This window comes from Physeter macrocephalus, chromosome 2 (genome assembly GCF_002837175.3).
Source record: "Physeter macrocephalus isolate SW-GA chromosome 2, ASM283717v5, whole genome shotgun sequence".
In the NCBI taxonomy this organism is placed as follows: Eukaryota; Metazoa; Chordata; class Mammalia; order Artiodactyla; family Physeteridae; genus Physeter; species Physeter macrocephalus.
The window spans coordinates 16,870,429-16,895,074 of NC_041215.1; the positions used below are offsets into that span (position 1 = coordinate 16,870,429).

Here is a 24,646-nt window from a genome sequence, read left to right on the forward strand (position 1 = left end):
CTGTTCTCCACCCCCACTCTCTGCCTAAGTTTCCTTACCTTCCTGTCTCCCAGTTCTGTTTCACTCCCAGGAGGGTTCATTTCCTTCTGAAGCCTCCTCTTGCAACAGCCTTGTAAAGAAAAAAAACCTAGGGACTTCCCTAGTGGTGCAGTGGTTAAGAATCTACCTGCCAATGCAGGGGACATGGGTTCGAGCCCTGGTCCGGGAAGATCCCACATGCTGCGGAGCAACTAAGCCCGTGCGCCACAACTACTGAGCCTGCACTCTAGAGCCCGCGAGCCACAACTACTGAAGCCCACATGCCTAGAGCCCATGCTCCGCAACAAGGGAAGCCACTGCAATGAGAAGCCCGCGCACCACAACGAAGAGTAGCTCCAGCTCGCCACAACTAGAGAAAGCCCGCGCGCAGCAACGAAGACCAAAATAAATTGCAGCCAAAAATAAATAAATAAATAGAATAAAAAAAAAAAAAAGAAAAGAAAAAAACCTAGAGCCCAAGCAAGCTTTGGCCAATTGGGTGTAACCTTTAGCCCAAGCTCTTTGCAGGTCAGGGCCAAGAAAGAGCCTGAGCATCCCAAATCTGCTGTCTGTTCCTAGAGATGCTATGCAGGATGGAAGGTGGGGGGCAGGTAGGAGTGTACATCTTTTCTGACCTGAACTTAACATTTTCAAGACCTAGGACAAGAGTACCAACCGAGGCCCACATATATGTGTAAATATTTAAAAGCTCCTAAATAAAACATGCTGTATGCATCTCCTTTACAAACACACCTTCATAAGCACTTGGAAGGTCAGTCTGGAATTTAGAATCTGGATGTCTGCACTGGATTACGGGGTGGGGACAGCTTTCCCTGCCCCTTGACCATGGTCTGCCACCTGGAGGCAGGGGAGGGGGTGCTCCACACACACATGCATGGACACACCACGTTGCATGTCCAAACTCCAGCCACATCTGTGCCAACAGCCACCCCAAGGACACGCTTGGCCCTCAGGGGATACAAATGGGTGGTGTACTCAGAGAACAGACCCATGGAAGAATCTCATGCAAGTCCATGGAATCTGGGCTTGGGGAGGGAATTCTAGGATCTAAGATGACCCAAAATGTGACCTAGAAAGTGGAGTGGTGGTGGCACTAGCTCCTGGTAGACATTTCCTGTCAGCTCCATAGGGAAGGGCATGGCTGGAGGAGGGCCAGTGAGGGCTCCAGTGCAGAGCCCCTTTGCATAGGTGCTCAAGGACTCTTCTCTATCTCTCATCTATGTTGGTTTTTAACTTACACAACCTTTACATATTCAAAAACCTAAAATTATATTTAAAAACTTGTGCAATTAAAAATTATTCAGCATCTGTGTGCCCTCTAGATCTCCATCTCCCGAGGGCCCTTCTCTACTTAGAGTTTTGAGGACAACACTCCCATATCCTCAAAGGACTGAGCCTCAGGCCAGCTCTCCTGGGGCCGTGTTGAGTTGTCCTTCGGCTACCTCCCCGGCTCAGGGTCCCTCCACTGCAGCCTCAGGAGTTGGCTGGTCCTGGCTCTCCATGACCCCTTATCACTTACGTTGTAGAGGAGGTCAGTCCACCCTTCCATGGTGATGCACTGGAAAACAGTCAGCACTGCAAATAGGATGTTGTCGAACTGAGTGATCCCATTGTTGGGCCCTTCCCAGTAGGGCTGACATTTGGTCCCATTGGGGCAGGTGCGGGCAGGTTCCTCTGTCCCACACGGTGCTGGAGACTCACCCTGAATGTCATCTATGAAAGGGAAGGGGAGAAAAATCAGGGGAAAGGGCCAGCAAAACCAGCTCTGAGAAACAGGAGCCAGCGAAGATTCAATGCTGTTGAAGAAAAATGGCTATTGAGATGAATTTATCAGTCTTTTTCCAAAAAGCCCAGTGTTTGGCTTTGTTGACCTATTCATGGTTTTCCATTTCATTAATTTCTTCTCTAAGCGTTATTCCTTTTTTGTTCTTTTCCTAAACTTTTGGGATGAATTAATGTGCCTTAAGGCTATAAACTACTCTTTAAGTGCAGCTTTAACTGCATCTCACAAATTCTGTCATGCATTAGTATCATTATTATTCAAGTAAAATATTTAGCAATTTCCATTATTATTTCTTCTTTGACTCATGGATAACTAGGAAGCATTAAAAATTTGTCATATATCTACAAAAATAGAATAATATAATGAATTCCCCTGTACCTATCATCAATTTCAACATTTATCAACTCAGGGCTAATCTTGTTTCATCCACATCCCCTCCCCATACTAAAATATTTTACCTTGCCACTAAAATATTCTTAAAGCAAATCTCAGACATCCTACCATTGCATCCACAAATAAGAAGCATGTCTCCTAATTTCCAAAAACTTTGATTTCCAGCTTAATTGCACTGTGGTCAGAGGATATGTTTTGTATTATTCTGTCCTTTGAAATCTGTCGGCATGCACTTTAAGGTCCCAAATACAGTCAGTTTTGGTAACTGTGCTGTGTGCATTTTGAGGTGGTTGGGGGCAGTGTTCTCCAGACTTCCATTAGGACAAATTTGTCAATTGTGTTGTGTTATTCTTCTGTAGCCTGACTGATTTTTTTTTTCTTGAGATGTATTGGGCTCAGGGAGTTGTTCTGGGGGTGAGGGAGGCCAGTACACACAGTACTCACCCTTAGGCACAGGAGCCAAGCTTTCTCCCCAAATAGCAGGAGGCAGATTGTGAAAATGCCACAAGGAAAGAGACACATGTCAACGGATGTCACTTTTGCTGGAAACTAAAAACAGCTTCCTGGCAAAGTTGGGCTGGGCCATAAAGGTCGGGTCTGAATTCTAAGGTGTTGATGGGGAGACTGAGGAGAGACACCTTCATGAGAACACGGAGTTAGGGGAGCACAGAATATCCCAGGCTTTTCCCCATTGGACCAGAGCCGTGGATATGAGGGGATTCTATTCAGTGAACGATACTTTTGAAGGTTTTCAGAGAGTGACACTGTCCGACAAGAAATCAAACAGCTGAGTGTGTAAACTTAAGCTCCCACTAAACAAAAATATATCTCAATGTGATATATTTATATATAGGCTATATATAGCCTACATACAGGCTTTGCAGCCCATTCTTAACCTCCACTTAGTAAGCAACAGAGTGAAATAAACCAACATAGAATGCATGAATCTTATTGGCCTTTGAAACTCCGGTTAAATAGAAACTCTAGGTCATGCAACATGACATTTACCATCTCAGAAGGGACACCTACTACTCAAGAAGTAGGCCACTTCTTGAGTGACACATTGGCCACTATTTTAAGTTGTGGGAAACCCCTTCCCCACTCACGCCAGATTTGGTACAGGGGCTATTATTTAATGAATACAGATTGGAAGGCAAAATCTTTTAAACATAAGGCTCAGGGCAAGGGGGAAAATTCCATAGGCTCCTGTAATGAATGAGAACCATTGTTTGTTGGGAAGGTCATCTCTGTCCAAAACCTTCTCCACTTCCACCTTGTGTCCAAGTCTGGCTCAATACCTATCCACCAATGTGCCCCGCCCCGCCCCAGGGTTAGCCCAGTGAACACTGGTCCCTTTCTTTCCTCAGGGCTACAATAGCTCCCGAATGTTCACATTTGGTGAGGAGACAAAAGCAGCATCAACGTGCATTGCTATGGACTAGTTGCAGACAAGGGGTCTTGTCTCCTCAAACTATTTTGGAAGCTCTTAGAAAGCAGGACGCTTCCACTTTTCCTTGGCATTTCTCTGGGTGTTTAGCGCAGTGCTGGGCACACAGGAACCGGGTTCCTGATGATAAGGAGAACCTGTCTGCAAGAGAAAACCTGTCTGTCTTTAGCAGCTTTGCCTAGTGGTGTTCTTGATTGCGACCCGCTCCCCCCAACCCCCCACCTGCCCCCTCATCACGAAACACTCTGAGGGCTGCTTCTAGAAAAGCAACCATCCAGAGAGTCTGAGGAATTTGATTATAAATATATTTTAAAATTAACCTGCTGCCTGGGTGTCTGTTTATATCTGTCTCTTACTCACATGCCTTATATTTTTAATTGCGAGTTTTTCAGTCATCCTTCCTAAATCAAGGCCTCCTACCCTCCGGTTGCCTCACCCACATCTGTCCCCTTAAAACCTCAATTCAGACTCAAGCCAGTCCTCTGTCCCCTTTGCTGGAGAGAGAGAGAGAGAGAGAGAAAGAGAGAGAGAAAACAACAACAACAACAACAAAAAACCTAGGATGCAGGAATCCTGGTTTCTCTACCTTCGGCTGATTTTTCTGAGGGGCCCTGCCCTGTATCTCTCCCTCTAGCATTTCTGCCTGGGTGATGAGGCCAGGAGCAGAAATAGCTCTGCCTCAATTAACACCTTCTTCATCGGGGAAAGAAATAATTAGGACATCCCATATTGAGCAAACTTCACAAGCCCAGGAGAGAAGGAGACGGGAGGAGCAAGAAAAAGGAGGCAATAAAAGCATCTCGAATAAGCCTTCCTTACTGGGTTTTGCTGCCCTCTGGGAGGTCTGGGGAGAGGGCTCTGCTACCCGGGGGTCATCGGGAAGAGAAGGTGGATGGGAAACCACTCCAGGACAGAATCTTCTTCCTAATAAGACAGGCCTGAGATCTCTTTCCCTTCCCAACGGGCTCCCCTTTGGGCTTTACTGTCTCAATTCACAGTTTCTTTGACGCACTAGCGCTGTCATTCAGCCGGTCCACACTGAGGCGGCCCGTGGTCCAAATATTGAAATACAGGCTTCCCTCCTATTTGAGTTCATGTGGTTCTGGGTCAGAGAGCAAGTAGCTAGGTTTGGATAGCAGGGGATTTAATCAAAGATGTATCTGGAAGCTACTGGGTCCTTGAGTGTGTGGATAGCATTGGACACCCACGTTGCCCCACTGCCGATTCAGAGATGAGCACCAGGGTTGTGCCTCCTGGCCCCCCTGATTTTCTCCTGCACCCACCCTGCTTTCTTGATCCAGCAGCTAAGGGGTTGACACTGGCATAGTGCCGGGAGCGGATGAGCCAAGATCCCGCCTGCGCTCTGGTTCTGACTGGCTGGTGCCAGGACTCCCAGCGGGATGTCTTTAAGGCACATTCTGGGGGAGACCAGGAGAAGCCATCCTCGACTCTCCCTTTCCTCCAGGGTAAGGAGGCTTTAGAACTCAGCATGCGTTAGGGTCTGGGGTCACTGCAAGGTAACTAGGCAGAGGCTGTGGGCGCTGCGCATATATGCTGCTGTCATTTGCCCCTGCATGCCCCCACCGAAAACACCTTTGATACGTGCTCCAGCCCAGTGTCAGGGCAGCCAGCTGTGCCAGGGCCTTAATGCCCTCCCAGGGGGCAGTCCTTGCCAATGTCGGACAGAATTTGGTGGATAAGTAGCCAGCTCCCTCGCCCCACGTGTGGGATGGCTCTGAGTATGACCTACACTGTTTCCCCGAGGTACCCAATGGAACTGAGGTCTGGTTGCCCAAGATGGTAACCTACCTGATAACACCCCCTTTACTAGATGTTTTCCCTTCCCCGTCTCACTTCTCCACTCCTCTGATGGTGCTTCCTGGGATCACTTCCCAAATAAACCACTCACCACGGGATAGCTTCTCGGGGACCCCAATGCAATGCCCCAGCAACAACCAAGATCTCGGGGACTGTTTCACCCCCTGCCTGGCCTGCAGTGCTTTCGGTAGGAGGTTCTCCCAGCTTCCAGGAGAAAGAAGCAAACCCCTGTAGATCCCTTGCAGGAGCTTATCCCTAAGGGAGAAAAGAAAGGGATGGAAAGTTGGGAAAAAAAATATGCTGCTGCTCGGACCTACCTGTGCCCTCTTCAAAGCAGGTGGTATGAAATTTTCCCATATAAAATTCTAACCCTATGATTGCAAAAATAAGGATTGCAAAAAATAGGAGGAGGCCTATCTGCAGCAGGGGGATCATTGCCTTCATGATCGACTTCAGGACGACTTGTAAACCTGGGGAGACACAGAGAGAGAGGCCCCACAGGCCCGTGAGAAGGCACGCCAAAATCCCACCCCCAAGATGCCTCCTGAGGGAACCCAGAGCACGCAGGAGGCTGGGGACTGGGCGATAGTGAGGAAAGACAGATGGAAGACACAGAGGCTGCTCGTTATAATAATAGGAACAATTCCTCCTAATATTTTAGAGCACTTTTTTTTTTTTTGGTTTTGTTTTGGCCGCGCCGTGCGGCTTGTGGGATCTTAGTTCCCCAAGCAGGGACTGAACCCGGGACCATGGCAGTGAAAGCTCGGAGTCCTATAACCACCGGACCGCCAGGGAATTCCCCACTTTTTAATCTTTAAAATATTTTTAAAAGTATTGGACATAGGCTGTCCCGTTTGATGACCTTTGGGGCAAGAAAGAGGTGGAAATTCATGGCTTTCTGAGCCCCGTTCTTGGGTGATGGGTGGCTTTCACCCAGAGCGGGGTGACTTTTTCTAACTTCTTTCCACCAAGAGAGGGCGTCTTTTCCTAATTCATATAAAGGCGCCATATACGCTAGTTGCAGCTCTGCCTGGGAAAGCAGTCAGTGTCCTAGTTTCAACCCTGAGAAACCAGACATGATTTCATTGGCTTTTAGCAACAACCCCATGAGGCAGGCGCACGTGTAAAATTATCCCCATTTTACAGAGGTGGGAAGCAAAGCTCAGCGGATGTCATGATTCACCTTAGGGCATGATAAATAACAGGGCCAGGATTTGAATCCAGGTCGGAATGATGTCAAATCCTCTGTTTGTAACCACTGTTCTGTATGTTTAGGAAAGTCTATGGTTAAAAATGAGGATTTGAACATATAGCTCGGGTCTTGCTTCTTGATGAGAAGAACTTCCCATGGCCCACGATTAGCACCTCCTGTTGGGTGGAGACCACAGGGGGACCATGCTACTCCAAGGGGTCCAAAATGTAAGGGTGATGCATGTGGCAGAGTGGCTAAGGCTCTGGACACTGTCTGAAGTTGATGCCCAGGCCAGATCTCCTTTGCTGTTGAGGGACCCTCCCTCCAGCTGCTGTGGGCATTTGCTGCTAACGGCTCCCAGATGCTCCTCTTTTCATAGAATTGCCCTTGGTTATCAAAAGCTCCTCACCTGGGGGGCTATCGCTTCCCCACCTCCCACCCCCAGTAACTGACCACAGAAGTACAAAAGATCAGCCTATTGCCTCAAGTGGGCGACAGCTCTGATTCTATTCACACCCCCGAGCTCCCTGCAGGATCCGGCTGAGACTGCATCCTTGTTCAGATCCTTCTTATACCCCGTCCTGCTGCCCTCATTTTCTCTCTCCTGACAGCACTCCCCCAACAGAGCAAGTGCATCCGAACACCTATTTAAATCTGCTTCTACGGAGCCTGACTTAGTCATCTCCTGACTAGCAAAGTGATCTTGAGCAAGTCACGTTCCCATTCTGAACCTTGGTTTCTTCGTCTGTAAACGGGGATTAGAATAGCACCTCCCTCTCAGGATTAAATGAGAGGGTTCATACCTAGCAAAGTCCCTGGCACATCATAGGTGGTCATTAACCAAAAATTCTTATTAGTGTTAGCTTTGGGATGGCCCTGGATTTAATATGACGTAGGCACCCACTGGAATCTTGCAGACACCTGAGTAGAAGTGCCTCCTTTCTAACAAAAAGACCCTGCTGGTGGTTATCTGGAAAATCTTACTCTTCAAATCTGGATGGCAATGAACCTGAAGAACGAAGCTAATGAAACGTAAAATGGTGGTAATAATAGAACCTACTTCACAGGCTTGTTGTGAGGATTAATGAGTTAAAAAAGTGGCAAATACTTAGAACAGTGCCTGGTACATAGTAAGTGCTTATAAATAAAAAATAATAGCACAGGGAGATCAGCTCGGTGCTTTGTGACCACCTAGTGGGGGAGGATAGGGAGGGTGGGAGGGAGACACAGGAGGGAGGAGATATAGGGATATATGTATGCGTATAGCTGACTCACTTTGTTATACAGCAGAAACTAACACAACATTGTAAAGCAATTTTACTCCAATAACGATGTTAAAAAAATAGGAATTATTATTATTACTATTACTACTACTGAGGCAGTAGGACAGAAGAAGTTTAGCCCTGTTTTGTTTTGTTTTTCTTTTGTTTTTTCCAGCTGAACCTAATCCTGACCCTGTATAGTGCAGCCATCCCTAAAGGATCTGGAGTAGAAGCATCCCTGGAGGATGAGAAAATAGCATGGAACGAGTATAGACTTTGGAGCTCATCGCTGTCAAGCTTTAAGAACTCAGGTGAGTCATTTGACCTTTCTGAGCCTCTGCCTTTTCATCTGTAAAATGGGTTCACTGGGTGATTGATAAGATAATACACAAAAAGCTCTTTCTGCTGTGCCCGGTACACAGTAGGCACTCAATGAATGGTAACAGTCATTGCCACCAGTATTACCAGGCTTGGGGTCAGACTGGCTAACTCCTAATTCTGCCATTCTCAGCCATGTGACTTTGCTCAAATTATTCAGCCGCCCTGAGCTTCAGTTTCCCCACCTGTAAAATGGAGATATCAGCATTATTGACTTCACAGGGTTGTGAGTATGAGGACCTGGGTGGCGCTTACCATGGCTCCTGATAGAGAAATGCTCAATAAATGGGTGCTGTGGTGATGGGTGGGGCTCCTGGCTGGCTTTCAGGAGCTCATCCAGACCTGCAGCCAGATGCCTGGTGGGGAGTCCCCTGAGGGACTTCCCTAAAGTGGAGGCTGCCCTGACCCAGGCTGGGGAAGCACCCAAGGGTTCCTGTGACACGCTATGCAGGGGGGAAACCAAGGGCTCGCGGAACCCCTGAGCAGACCCCTGGTCACGGTTGGAAACTCACGCACTTGGGATTCCAGACACCAGCTTGAGCGGCCGCAGCACTCGAACTGCCCTCAGCGTTCTTAGGTCAAACTCCGTCCCAACTGTTGCCAAGATGCTGGAAGAAAGAAGCCAGAACAGAAAGCAGAAGGTGGGTTTCAGGGTCAGACAGGTGGGCGGGGGTTCGATGTTGTGGTGTATTGGCTGGGTGACCACAGGCAGGTGACTTTACATTGCTGGGCCTCAGTTTTGTCACCTGTAAAACAGTGTTAATAGTACCTGCTTCACAGGATAAAAGATGATTTACAAAGACCCCAAATAGGTGTATGGTTGGTGACACTCAATAAACATTAGGCTGAGAAGAACAGAAGCTTCCTGTGGCACCTGGTCGGGGTGATTTTCAGTGTATTTTGCAACTCACAATCAGGATGGATCCTGGGGAGGCTGGGAGGCCCTGGGGGAAGGACCAGGGGGAGTGGCAGATCCTTTGGGGCTCAGGTCTCTTTACCAACCGGCAAGAAAGCAGTTTAGTGTTAAGATCCCAGCCAGCATGGGTTCAGATCTCAGCTCTGCCACTTCCCAGCTGGGTGACCTTGGGCAAGTTACTTCCCCTCTCCATGCCTCAGTTCCCCCTTTTGTATAACAGGGATCACAACAGTACCTACACATCAAAGGGGTGTGAGGATTAAATGAATTGATACCTGTGAAGTGGTTGGCATTGTGCCCAGAACACAGGAAGTGTGCTAAGCTACTCAAGCAAGCCAAACCATGGGTGTAGCCCTGCTGGGGTGGACCAGCTGACATCAGCTCCAGAAGGGGGCTACAGACCCCGAACCTCAGGGCAAAGAGTCACTCCTGTAAATACAGGTGAGTAAGAATCACGGTGATAGGTGAGAGGACCCTCCCGTAGAAAGCTCCCCCGGAAAGACCCCATCCTAAGACCTCATTTGTAAAAGGTATTGCTGGTGAGAAAAGGGGTCCCAGAGACCCTCCTCAACCCAAGGAACCCCAAGACCCGTTTCCTGAATAAGAAATGTAGTAGGAACCACCATGGAACTATGCCACAGAAGAGGTTGTTGTTGGAGCCTCACATGATGGGCAAGAAATGCTGAAAAACAGAGGGCTCTGTGGTTAAGAGGAGGGAGACCACGCAAATAATTTGGGGGTGACTTCAGTTTTGTCCAGGGATCTGGATCTTATGACTTTTACTTTGAACAACCATATCTGCATCTGTGAATACCCAGATTCTACATCTCTTTGTCTTTTTTAAAAATAAATTTATTTATTTATTTATTTTTGGCTGCGTTGGGTCTTCGTTGCTGTGCGTGGGCTTTCCCTAGTTGCGGCGAGCGGGGGCTATTCTTTGTTGCGGTGCGCGGGCTTCTCCTTGCGGTGGCTTCTCTTGTTGTGGAGCGTGAGCTCTAGGCGTGCAGGCTTCAGTAGTTGCGGCACACGGGCTCAGTAGTTGTGGCTCGCGAGCTCTAGAGCGCAGGCTCAGTAGTTGTGGCACATGGGCTTAGCTGCTCTGGGGCATGTGGGATCTTCCCGGACCAGGGCTCGAACCTGTGTCCCCTGCATTGGCAGGAGGATTCTTAACCACTGCGCCACCAGGGAAGTCCCATCTTTGTCTTTTTTTAAATTCAATTTTTATTATATATTGGAGTATAGTTGATTTTCAATGTTGTGTTAGCTTCAGGTGTACAGCAATGTGATTCTGTTATACATATACATACATCCATTCTTTTTCAGATTCTTTTCCCATATAGATTATTATAGAATATTGAGTAGAGTTCCCTGTGCTATACAGTAGGTCCTTGGTGATTATTTTATATATAGTACCTCTCTTTGGCTTTGAGACAACCAGTAACTGCATCTGTAAATAACCAATATTGGCACGCTTTTGTCTCAGGACTTTCTTTGAAGCTGAGACAGGCCCAGGGAGTGAATTCCCCTGTGAGAGCAGCCCTCCACCAAAGATTGCTGGGAGTAGGTGGAAGAATTCCCCAGCTCCCTTGCCCCCTCCTCCCAGATCCTCTGAGGTGTCAGTTCTACACAGGCTCCCAGAGAGGCTGAGCCCAGCTGCCCGCAGCGGGTAACCTGCTTGACCCTTCATTCTTCCTTGTCTCCCCACCCTTGTCCCCCACCCACACACACTTCTGGAGTCACTTTCCAGATGAACTACTTGCACCTGAATCATTGTTGCAGGGTCAATATGGAGGCACACCAAACTAAGACAGGGGTGTTCCCAACTATTCCTAGAGCAGAGACGGGTCTATTAGGTTGGGCTGACCTCCTTTAACACCATCAGCAAATGCATATCTGAACACGTCCTGTGTGCTGGGCAAAGCAATACCTGAGGTCCTCCTTGCCTCACGGAGCTGATGTGGGAGAAAAACGTTTAACCAAAAAAGGCACACAGAGAATGAATCCGTCACAGGTGTCATGCATTCTTAGAGAGAGCAGGGGAAAACAACAGCTCTGAGGGCACACAGCAGGTAGTGTTAACTCGTCTGGGACCCAGGGAGGACCCCGTCTCAAGCTGAGGGCTCATGGAAGAGGAGGAGGAATCTGGTCCGTGGGGGAAGAACTTTCCAGGCTGACGGAATGGCAGAGACAGAGAGCCCGGGGTGGGAAGGAGCTTGGCAAATTCAAAGAATGAGATGGTGCATGGTGGGGATTTGGATGGTGCCATGAAGCTGAAGTATAGGCGGGGGCCATGCCATGCAACCCCAAAGAACTTTTCATTCATTTAATTCTATTTTTCTCTTCCTCGCCCAACTTTCCGATATTCACTGGCATTCCTAAAACTCCATCCTATAGATCACCAGTCTATTTCACTTTCTTCCTTCTTGGCAGATAAAAGCCATTGGTGAGGGCATGCACGGTAAATGACAAGCATTTGCTGAGTTTTCATTCACTCACTTCACAAACATTAACTGGGCACCTACAATGTGCCAGGCCCTGTCTAGGTCCTGGGGACACAAGTCATAGGAATCCCTGTTTGCATGGGGGAGGCTGAGAATAAACGCAGTAAATATGCCAGATGTCAGGGTGATGAGTACAAGCGAGAAAAGCAGTGCAGAGAAGGGGGTGCACTGGTAGCATGGAGCAGGGTGAGGGGAGTGATGACACACATATCAATTGATAAAGGCCAACTGCTCTTTCCTGCCTGGCAGGGAAGTAGTTCAGAGTTAAGGATGTTCAGACCAGCATTGCCCAGTAGAACTTTAAGAAGAGCCATGTGTTGGACATAGAGAACAGACTGGTGGTTGCCAAGGGGGAGGGGGTTGAGGGAGGGATGGAGTGGGAGGCTGGGGTTAGCAGATGTAAGCTTTTATATATAGAATGGATGAACAACAAGGTCCTACCGTACAGCACGGAGAACTATATTCAATACCCTATGATAAACCATAATGGAAAAGCATATAAAAAAAGAGAATGTATATATATGTATAAGTGAATCACTTTGCTGTATAGCAGAAATTAACACAATACTTCAATTAAAAAAAAGAAAAGAAAAAAGGAAAAAACAAGAAGAGCCACGTGTGAAATTTAAAATTTTCCAGTAGCCACATTAAGAGTCAAAAGAAACAGGTAAAATTAATTTTAATAAATATAGTTTCTTTAACCTGGTGTATCAGAAGCATTAGCATTTCAACAGGCAATCAATATGAAAGATTATTCTCAAGACATTTTATACATTCTTTCCCTTGGAGTACGTCTTTGAAATCTTGGTGCATATTCTACACTTACGGCACATCTCAGCTCAGATGCTCAACGGCCACACGTGGCCAGTGGTGAATGGACCACAGAGCTCAGGTATGGAGAAAGAGTCAGTGGGATAAAGATGTGAAGTGAGCCACAGGAATACGTCAGAGGAAAACTCTAGGCAGAGGGACAGTCAGTGCAAAGGTACATGTGAGGAACAGCAAGGAGGCTAGTGTGGCTGGACCCGAGTAAGCCAGGGTGACAGTGGGAGGAGATGAGGCCTGGGGGGTGATGGGGCAGATGGTGCAGGGCCTTGTGGGCCACGGTGAGGACTTCGGCTTTTGCTCCGAGTGAAGCAGGAGCCATGGAGGGTTCTGAGCACTGAAGAGACATGATCTGACTTGTATTAAAATAAGACCCCTCTGGGGGTCAAGGCCAGAAGTTGGGAGACTAGGGGGGAGGTGACTGCCCTGGCCCAGGTGAGAGATGATGGGTTTAGACCTGGTCATACTGGACACAAGGATAAAGCTGAGATGAACTCAGCTCTTCCCTTAGATGACCATACAAGTAAGTGGGTGAGAGATTCAAGTCCTTTTGGCTCCAGGGCTGTAGGAGGCAGGAACGAGGAGGAAATGAATACAGACAGGAGGGCTGGGGACAGCATGACTGTGGAGCCCAAGTTTGAAGAGGCAGCACAGCACAAAATGTTACAAAATCTTAAACCTGGAGTTAAATCCTGACCCTGAATTTTCTCATTACATGGCCTTTGCCCTAACTTCTCTTGAGCGTCTGAAATGCAGACAATCCAACCTCCCTCCTTCCCAGTGCAATCTTAGCTGGCACCCAAGGTGTACTATCTCCCGAGCCCCTCCCTGGATGGATGACAAGGAGTTAGGAGGAGAACAGGAGGAGGGGGAAGGCTTCTCAGGCTGAGAATGTCCTACAGAGGCAGAAGGCTTCCCTCAGGATACGTGGTGGGGGGAAACCGGAGGCAGAGAAGGTGGGTCTTGTCATGTGGACAGTGGGAGTCATGTAAGGTTTGGGAGCAGGGGAGGGATGTGATTAGGGTTGGTGTGAGGAAGACAAGCCTGACAGCTGAAAGGACAGATTGGTGGTGATGGAGGGAGGAATTAGGAGGCAGCCACAAGAGCCGACCGGCGTAATGAGAGCTAGAACTAGGACAAAGGCTGTGGGAGTACAAAGGAGGCCCCAATTTATATATAGCTGCCATTGACTGCTGTGCACCAGGAAACTTGCCTGGGCTCAGCAAGTCCTCCCTGCATTCCAGCAGTCCTCAGGATGAGTCCCATTTTACAGAGGAGGAAACTCAAGCCCAGATAAGTTACTAATGCATGGAGGTCCACACCACCAAGGAAGAATGTGAACCCAGGACCCCAGGACTCCTGAACCCCAGTTTTCTACCTCACGTGGCTTGTTGGATGGGGTAGGGGCAATGGTGGGAAAGAAAGGGAAGGGAAGAATGGCTTTCTGATTATGACCGGAACACCAAGTGGTCCATTTATTCAACCAGGGTTTACTGAGTACCTGCTATGCACCAGCCACTCAGGTAGGACCTGAGGATGCCACCATGAACAAAGTGACGTGGGAAAATATACGGTATGTCAGAGGGTGTGAAGCACTATGGAGAACAATATGGCAGCCACCAGGGCTTCCAATGGAAGGATGGGGCATTTGGTGGGAGAGAGGGATTAAGACTGGGCTACGTGAAGGATGGAGTTGTCAACTGAGATGGGGACGATGGAGGAAGGGGGTGGTTTGGAGGAAGATCAAGAGCTGGATTGTGGACAAGTTAAGTTTGGGAAGCCAGTTTTCTGTAATTCCCTCATTAAAACCTTCCAGTGGCTTCTATCAGGCTTAGAACAAAATCCAAACTGTAGTGTGACCATAAGACCTTGTGTGACTTTACTCCCACTGACTGCTCTGTGCTATACTCCAGGCACTTTGGCTTTCTGTTCTTCCAATGGGACAATCTCCTTTCCACCATGGGAATGATATGTTGGCCATCTCTTCTACTTCAAACACTTGCCCCATCCCATCAACTCTCTCCCTCTTTTCTTAGCTGGCCCTCTTCAAATCCTGATTGCAGCTCAAATTTTTCTTCTCAGAGAGGATTTCCATGTCCCCTCCAGATAAAGAGAACCTTCACTCTCTGGAATTATATTGTTTATTAAGTTGTATATATTATTCACCTCCTCTTCTAGAATATCAGCTCCAGGAGGTCAGAGACTTTTTTTTTATTGGGGCATAGTTGTTTTACAACGTTGTGTTAGTTTCTACTGTACAGCAAAGTGGAGTTCCCTGTGCTATACAGCAGGTTCTCATTAGTTATCTATTTTATACATATTAGTGTATATATGTCAATCTCAATCTCCCAATTCATCCCCCTCCCTTGGCGTCCATACGTTTTTTTCTCTACGACTGTGCAGAGACTTTTTTTGGTAGTACCTGCAGCACCTTTCATGACGCAGCAGGTACTCAATGCATATTTGGTGAATGCGTCAGGAGTGGTCGAAGGTAGGGTTATGGTAGACCAGATATCCAGAGTAGATAGATAAAATGAAAAAAGCCAAGAATCTTCAATGGAATGTTGGGGAAGGGAAAAAAAAAAAGAGACAAGTAGAGGAAAGATATTGGTGAAAAAGAGGGAGAAGTCACAGAGGCAGGAGGAGACCTGGCAGAAGAGTGTCATCCCTGAGGGTCAAGTTCAAAAGCGTTTCGAGAAAGGAGAGGTCATTGGTCTCCAGGGCAGCACAGAAATGAATAAGATGCAAGGGATGAAAAGCATCCATTACACACTGGGGAGTCTTGCCATGGTTGATGGCTGGAGAGAACAAGAGGAGAGGAACTGGAAACAAGAGCCTGGGTATGAGAAGAGAGTCTTTTTAGGGTGGAAGAGAACTGAGTATGTGTATGTGTCAAGAGAGAAAAGTCGATGATGTATCCCTTGGCCTTTAGAGCCATGCTGCCTGATACAGTAACCATTAGCTACACATAGTTATTTAAATATACATTTATAACTAAATTAGACATTCAGTTCCTCAGTCACATTAGTCGCACTTACACATAACTATTTAAATATATAATTAACTTAATTTAAATTAAATGAGAACTTCAGTTCCTCAGTCGACTTTTAAGTGCTCCACAGCCACATGTGGACAGTCGCATACAAAGAACATTTCCATCATTGTAGAAAGTTCCATCGGATGGTGTTGCTCTAGCATGTGCCCCCACTAGGGCAGGAATTTTCATCTGTTTTGCTCACAGTTGTATCCCCAGGACCTAAAACTGTGCCTGGCATAGAGTAGGTACTCAATAAATGTTTGTTGAATGAATGAATGAATAAATAATGAAGTGAAATGTAGGAAAGCATAGTGATAACTAATAGACTATATTCCAGAAGAGATGGAAGGCTGTGTAGATGGCAGGACTTATCTTAAACTAGAAAAAAATCAGGGAAGACACAGATGGTTGTCTACTCGATAGACAATCCCACCCCCTCCCTTGCTAATGGAGCCCACCTTCCATCAAAGAGGCAGAAAATACCCAATAGTTTCTTTCTCCCAGGATTCCTTGCAATGGGAGCACTGGTCACATGACCCAGTCTTGCGCTTAACAGGATCTGAGTGAAAGTCTGCTGGGTGCTTCTGGGAAAGAGTTTCCCTTCTTTGAGAAGAGTCACAGGGCAGGAGACAGCCCTTCCTCTTCTTTGGCCAGATGCTTTTGTGCCTACACAGGATGGCTGGGTAGACATCTTGGAACTGGGTGGCCATCTTGGGACTGTGAGTAGTAAAGGTTACCAAGAAAAGTCCTTACACTGAAGATGGCAGAGTGGAAAGATGGAAAGGATTCCTTGGAGACATTGCTGAGCTGCAGAACCAACACTGCAACCAAGCTCTCAGCCTGCAGACTTCTTGTAATGTGGATAACAAACACTCTTCCTAGCAGTTAAGAGCCAGAGAGCCCTGGTTCAAATCCCAGTTCGGCCAATCACTAGCTGTGTGGCCTTGGGCAAGATACTCAACTTCTCTGTGCCTCAGTTTCCTGAGCTGTAGAATGGGGATGATCATAGTACTTCCCTTTATAGGTGTGGGAATTTAGGTGATATGCTTAGCACTGTGCTTGGAATTTAGTCAGTTCTATATAAATGTTTGCTATCATCATCATCATCAACATCATCATCATTTAAATTTTTATTTTGTTACTTGCCCCTAAGTTATACCAGAACTGACTGATCAAGGAACCAACATTCATTGAGTTTATTCTCTTTGCCAGGTTATATGCTAATGGCCTTACATACTGAGGTTCCATTTTATGCCTCAGCATCTTTACCAGGTGAATGCTCTACACTCAGTTCATTGACAGGGGAACCGAGACACTGAGGGGTTAACTACTTGCCCACAGTCACACAGCTAACATGTGGTGCCTGTATTCTGAGTCTGGCTTTGCTGCACCTGGGGAGCCTAGGGCCCAGCGAGAGCCCCAGACTGCTGCCCCTGGTTAACTCCACCACACCCACTTACCCTCTCCTGGGACCTCAGCCAATTTTATACCTCCACTAACCTAAGTGTAAGAAAGAGCTAGATTTTTCTCTAGCTGGCTGGAAGTCAGAATGTCAATAAATATTTGCAGAGGAGCAACTACTGTGTGCCAGGTGGGTGAGGAGGGGAAATGTGCTAAGGCCCTGGGGCTGGAGAGACCTTATGGTGAAGAGTGAAGTTACCAGATGAGAGGGAGGGGCAGGGGACAGGAGAATGAGAAGGAGATGTTAGCGTGGTTGGAAAGCAGGGGAGAGGAGGGGGGATGTCATCAAATCCCTGACCTCTGGTTAGAGGAAGCACCTGCCCACACTATTTACAATAGCCAAGATACGGAAGCAACCTAAATGTCCATCGACAGATGCATGGATTAAGAAGATGTGGAACATATACACAATGGAATATTACTCAGCCATAAAAAAAGAATGAAATAATGCCCTTTGCAGCAACATGAATGAACCTAGAGATTATCACACTAACTGAAGTAAGCCACACAGAGAAAGACAAATATCATACGACATAATATGATATCACTTATATGTGGAATCTAAAAAATGATACAAATAAACTTATTTACAAAGCATAAATAGATCCACAGACATAGAAAACAAACTTATGGTTACCAAAGGGGAAAGGAAGGAGAAGGATAAATTAGGAGTTGGGGATTAACATATACACACTATATATATAAAATAGATAAACAACAAGGACCTACAGTATAGCATAGGGAACTACACTCAATATTTTGTAATAACCTATAAGGGAAAAGAATCTGAAAAAGAATACATATATGTGTGTGTGTGTGTATATATATATATATATATATATATATATATATATAAGAATGTATATACATACATATATATGTATAACTGATTCACTTTACTGTACCCCTGAAACTAACACAACACTGTAAATCAACTATACTTCTATAAAAAAATTTTTTTTTTAATTAAAAAAAGAAGCACCTGCCCTCATAGATCTGGGTCCAATCTTCTTGAGATGAGTATTTAGGAGCATAACTACTTCCCGTACAGTCTATATTCTTGCCATTCACAGATTTTGCAAATCTTCTTCAAGTTCATTCTTATATCACCTAGATTTTAGCTTCTCTTGGGAAAACTATTTCTAAAATTCCTTTTTTAAACCCTCAAATGCAGAGAGTTGAGATAATCAATTTTTCAGTTCATGGCATAGCTTCACCTTTGGTCTGTGCAATACCCCTCTCTTGTTCGTTCGTTCGTTCATTCATCATTCATTCCTTTTTATCTCCATATTCTACTTTCATTCTTTTTCCCTGAGACAACTGATATGTCTAATTTTGTCTTATTGGAGTGCATTCTTGTAAAACGTGTTTTATTTTGAGTGCATATATTTTAAATTTACACGAATGGCATGAAGTTAGGAATATTCTGTTGTCCTCTGTTTTCAGCCAAGGAAAACAGAACAGCAGACGTGCATTCTGGGGCTCTCACTGGTCCCCAGGCTCCCTAGGTGCAGCTGCCACATCCCATCTCCCCATCCCCCAGGGACAGACACCAGGCGGCCTCCAGATCCTCTTCCACAGATGGCGATGGAGTGAATGTGCCCATACTCAGTCCTTACAGACCCAGTGAAAGTCTCCCTGAGATGGGTGGCTGGGAGCATAACTGTCGGTGGGTCTGGACTTAACTGGACTAGGCACTGCCGATGACCCTCCAGAGTGGCCACGCCCCCATGAGTGGGGAGGATCTTCCTCTGTCCCCACATCCCACTAACCCTTGACTTAACCACCTTTCTAATTTTTTCCACTCTAAGAGGCATGCAGAGATACTCACTGTTTTCATTTTCATCTTTCTGATTACAAGTGATTTTGAGTACCATGTCATCTACTGATTAGCTTTTCAGACTTCTCTTCCCTAACCTGTCTGATCACATTTTTTGCCTGCTTTCCTCTTGGGGTTGCTGTGTTATTTTTGGTTTTGGTTATTCTTATTATTTTTATTGAAGTATAGTTGATTTACAATGTTGTGTTAATTTCTGCTGTACAGCAAAGTGATTCAGTTATATATATATATACATATATATATACATACATACATTCTTTGTCATATTTTTTTCCATTACGGTTTATTAAAGGACATTGAATATAGTTCCCTGTGCTATACAGTAGTACCTTGTTGTTTACCCAGTCTATGTATAATAGTTTGCATCTTCTAGTCCCAAACTCCCAATCCAACCCTCCCCCGATCCCCCCACTTGGCAGGGGTTGCTGTGTTATTGTTGTTGACTATTTCCCCCTATAGTCTTGATCAGTGCTGCCCAATATGGTAGCCATCGGCTGCATGTGGCTATTGAGCTCTCGAAATATGGTCAGTGTGAATGAGAAGCTGAGTTTTAAATTGTATTTACTTTTAATTCATTTCCATTAAAAATAGTCACATGTCATAGAGAACACATTTGTGGCTGCCAAGGGAGAGAGGGGGTAGGAGAGGGATGGATTAGGAGTTTGGGACTAGCAGGTGCAAATTATTATATATAGAATGGATAAACAACAAGGTCCTACTGTATAGCACAGGGAACTATATTCAATATCCTCTAATAAACCATAATGGAAAAGAAAAAAAAAAGTCACATGTGCCTAGGGGCTCCCATAATGAACAGCTGTGAGCTATTAATCCCTGGTCACTTTTTTTTCTACCATCCATCCTATGCACTATTTACAAACACTACTTTAGTTCTTACCACATGTCAGGTGTTATTTTAAATGGTTATAAATATTAACTCATTTCAAACTCCTAACAGCCCATAGGTAGATGCTATTCTCTCCATTTTATCGATGAGAAAACTGAGGCACAGAGAGGTGGAGTAACTTGCTCAAGGATTTGTAGGACATTGTACAGCTAGGATCTGGATCTGGGAACCAAAGTGTCCCCATTATGTCCTTATTTGAACAGAACATCTTAGTTTTCATAGAATCAAGTTCTTTGTTTTTTTTTTTTTTTGCTTTAGAGTTTGTGCTTTTAAATTTGAGAAGTCCTTCCCCCTCCCTGGGTGGCACAGATATTCTCCTGCTTTTTCTCCCTTAATGTGAAGTTCTTACCACTCACACAATGTCCTCTCAAGTGCCTTAACATTTGCATGGAACAGTTCTTCTTCTTATTTGTCTTTTATAGTAGAGGATGGCACAAAAGGGCACGTTTCTATTTTGGGTGATTCACGAAGCTGTGTTTTCTTAAATAAAAAGGAGCAGAAGCAAATTCAAAAGCCCCAGAAGGTGCAAGGTAAGTGATTCTAGAAAAGACGAGAGGCACAGAGGGGTGAGTTTGCTAGGGACAAAGAGGGCATAGATGTTGAGTGAAGGTCTGTGGATTTGGAGATGAGCAGGCCGTGGTGGGCCTCCTGAAAGGACTTATTGCATTGCCTTGCTGATTGCAAGGCTGAAGGAGGCAGCAGAAGAGAAACCTCTCCTTGAGAGACTGGGATGAGAAGAGGGGGGAAGAGAATGTGGCAACTTGAGGGAGGTGGGGGGCAGAGTGTCTTCCAAATAGAGGAGATCTGTCCAAGTTTGCAAGCAAAGAGCATTGTGTCCCTGGAGAAGGAGAGCCTGAAGATCCAAACGAGATATTTGATGGAGTAAAGTTCTCAAGGAAATGGATAACTACATTTTCAATTTAATTCCCAGACATTTAGTGGGCACCTCCTACAGGAGAGGCACTTGTGGAGCAAAATAAAAACAAAAGCTAAACTCTCGCCCGCAGCTGGTGGGAGTTGCAATTGGTTCCACCACTTGGGAAAATTGTTAGGCAGTTTCTGCCAAAGCTAAACAGATTCCACCCCATGACCCTGAAATTCCACCCAGGAATACCTCCCAGAGAAATGGGAGCTGTGGTCACTGAATGACAAGTAGGAGTGTCAACAGCACTTTTTTCTGTAATAGCCCCAGAGTGGAAAGTATCCAAATGTCTATCACCAGCATAGTAGATAAACAGCCATGAGAATGAATGACCTACAGCTACAGCTACAACATGGATGGATCCCACACATACAATGTCAAGGGAAAGAAGCCAATGAGAGCACACCTTATGATCCCATGTGTTTACAATTCAAGAATAAGCAAGATCACCCGCCAGGGCGGGTGGAGGCTGGGAGCTGAGGCTCGGCCTTCGGAGGTCGGATCCCAGGGAGAGGACTGGGGTTGGCTGCGTGAACACAGCCTGAAGGGGGCTAGTGTGCCACAGCTAGCCAGGAGGGAGTCCGGGAAAAAGTCTGGAAGTGCCTAAGAGGCAAGAGACCATTGTTTCGGGGTGCGTGAGGAGAGGGGATTCAGAGCACCACCTAAACGAGCGCCACAGACGGGCGCCAGCTGTGGCTATCAGCAAGAACCCCAGAGACAGGCATGAAATGCTAAGGCTGCTGCTGCAGCCACCAAAAACCCTGTGTGCAAGCACAGGTCACTATCCACAACTCCCCTCCTGGGAGCCTGTGCAGCCTGCCACGGCCAGGGTCCTGTGATCCAGGGACAACTTCCCCAGGAGAACACACGGCATGCCTCAGGCTGTTGCAACGTCATGCAGGTCTCTGCCACCAAAGGCTCGCCCTGCGTTCCGTACCCCTCCCTCCCCGCAGCCTAAGTGAGCCAGAGCCCCCGAATCAGCTGCTACTTTAACCCTGTCCTGTCTGGGCAGGCAACAGATGCCCTCAGGCGACGTACATGCAGAGGCGGGGCCAAATCCAAAGCTGAACCCCAGGAGCTGTGGGAACAAAGAAGAGAAAGGGAAATCTCTCCCAGCAGCCTCAGGAGCAGTGGATTAAATCTCCACAATCAACTTGATGTACCCTGCATCTGTGGAATACCTGAATAGACAACGAATCATCCCAAAATTGAGGCTGTGGACTTTGGGAGCAACTGTAGAGTTGGAGTTTGCTTTCTGCATTGGATTTGTTTCTGGTTTTATGTTTATCTTAGTTTAGAATTTAGAGCTTATTATCACTGGTAGATTCGTTTATTGATTTGGTTGCTCTCCTCCTTTTTTAAAAAAATATACATATATTTTCCTTTTTCTCTTTTTGTGAGTGTGTATGTGTACACTTTTTTGTGTGATTTTGTCTGTATAGCTTTGCTTTTACCATTTGTCCTAGGGTTCTGTCTGTCCTTTTTTTTTTTTTTTGTATAGTTTTTAGTGCCTGTTATCATTGGTGGATATGTTTTTTGCTTTGGTTGCTCTTTTCTATCTTCCTTATTTTTAAATTACTTTTTAAAATTTTAAATAATATTTTAAAATTTTTTATTTTAATAACTTCATTTATTTTATTTTATTTTAATTATTATTTTCCTTTCTTTTTTTCCCTCCCTTTTCTTCTGAGCCATATGACTGACAGGGTCTTGGTGCTCCCACCGGGTGTCAGGCCTGAGCCTCTGAGGTGGGAGAGCCAAGTTCAGGACATTGGTCCACCAGAGACCTCTCAGCCCCATAATATCAAATGGTGAAAGCTCTACCAGAGATCTCCAACTCAATGCTAAGACACAGCTTCACTCAACAACCAGCAAGCTACAGTGCTGGACACCCTATGCCAAACAACTAGCAAGACAGGAACACAACCCCACCCATTAGCAGAGAGGCTGCCTGAAATCATAAGTTCACAGACACCCCAAAATACAGCACCGGATGCAGTCCTGTCCACCAGAAAGACAAGATCCAGCCTCATCCACCGGAACACAGGCACCAGTCCCCTCCACCAGGAAGCCTACACAACACACTGAACCAACCTTACCCACTGGGGGCATTCACCACAAACAACAGGAACTACGAACCTGCAGTCTGCGAAAAGGAGACCCCAAACACAGTAAGTTAAGCAAAATGAGAAGACAGAGAAACACACAGCAGATGAAGGAGCAAGGTAAAAACCCACCAGACCAAACAAATGAGAAGGAAATAGGCAGGCTACCTGAAAAAGAATTCAGAGTAATGATAGTAAAGATGATCCAAAATCTTGGAAACAGAATCGAGAAAATACAAGAAATGTTTAACAAGGACCTAGAAGAATGAAAGAGCAAACAAACAATGATGAACGACACAATAAATGAAATTAAAAATTCTCTAGAAGGAATCAATAGCAGAAAAACCGAGTCAGAAGAACGGATAAGTGATCTGGAAGATAAAATAGTGGAAATAACTACTGCAGAGCAGAATAAAGAAAAAAGAATGAAAAGAATTGAGGACAGTCTCACAAGGGAATCCCCATGAGGTTAACAGCCAATCTTTCAGCAGAAACTCTGCAAGCCAGAAGGGAGTGGCAGGACATATTTAAAGTGATGAAAAGGAAAAATTTACAACCAAGATTACTCTACCCAGCAAGGATCTCATTCAGATTCGATGGAGAAATTAAAACCTTTACAGACGAGCAAAAGATAAGAGAATACAGCACCACCAAACCAGCTCTACAACAAATGCTAAAGGAACTTCTCTAGGCAGGAAACACAAGAGAAGGAAAAGATCTATAAAAATGAACACAAAACAACTAAGGAAATGGTAATAGGAACATACATAATCGATAATTACCTTAAAAGTAAATGGATTAAATGCTCCAACCAAAAGACATATACTGGCTTAATGGATACAAAAACAAAACCCATATATATGCTGTCTACAAGAGACCCACTTCAGACCTAGGGACACATACAGACTGAAAGTGAGGGATGGAAAAAGATATTCCATGCACTCCCACATTTATCTAACTAAATAAATGTTCCATAGACAAAAAAAAAAAAATCTTCCAACAAACAAAACCCCAGGACCAGATGGCTTCACAGGCAAATTCTATCAAACATTTAGAGACGCTAACACCTATCTTTCTCAAACTCTTCCAAAATATAGCAGAGGGAGGAACATTCCCAAACCCATTCTAAGAGGCCACGATCACACTGATACCAAAACCAAACAAAGATGTCACAAAGAAAGAAAACTACAGGCCAATATCACTGATGAACATAGATGCAAAAATCCTCAACAAAATATTAGCAAACAGAATCCAACAGCACATTAAAAGGATCATACACCATGATCAAGTGGGGTTTATCCCAGGAATGCAAGGATTCTTCAATATATGCAAATCAATCAATGTGACACACCATATTAACAAATTGAAGGATAAAACCATATGATAATCTCAACAGATAGAGAAAAAGCTTTCAACAAAATTCAACACACATTTATGATAAAAGCTCTCCAGAAAGTAGGCATAGAGGGAACCTACCTCAACATCATAATGGCCATATATGACAAACCCACAGCCAACATTGTTCTCAATGGTGAAAAACTGAAACCATTTCCACTAAGATCAGGAACAAGACAAGGTTTCCCACTCTCACCACTATTATTCAACATAGATTTGGAAGTTTTAGCCAGAGCAATTAGAGATGAAAAAGAAATAAAAGGAATCCAAATCAGAAAAGAAGAAGTATAGCTGTCACTGTTTGCAGATGACATGATACTATACATAGAGAATCCTAAAGTTGCTACCAGAAAACTACTAGAGATAATCAATGAATTTGGTAGAGTAGCAGGATACAAAATTAATGCACAGAAATCTCTTGCATT

The 24,646-nt window shown here is 45.4% G+C and overlaps 1 protein-coding gene across 1 annotated transcript in view; it reads right to left on the bottom strand.

The window, feature by feature from the left end:
* The window catches only part of CACNA1A (calcium voltage-gated channel subunit alpha1 A), a 268,865-nt gene that overhangs the window by 149,913 nt on the left and 94,306 nt on the right, over positions 1-24,646 (bottom strand). Inside the window, exons 4-6 of the mRNA XM_055091367.1 lie at positions 8,829-8,920; positions 5,798-5,950; positions 1,559-1,752 (exon numbers count right to left, since the gene is read on the bottom strand). Of these exons, the coding sequence (XP_054947342.1) occupies positions 1,559-1,752; positions 5,798-5,950; positions 8,829-8,920 (439 nt within the window). The remainder of the gene's footprint in view (positions 1-1,558; positions 1,753-5,797; positions 5,951-8,828; positions 8,921-24,646) is intronic.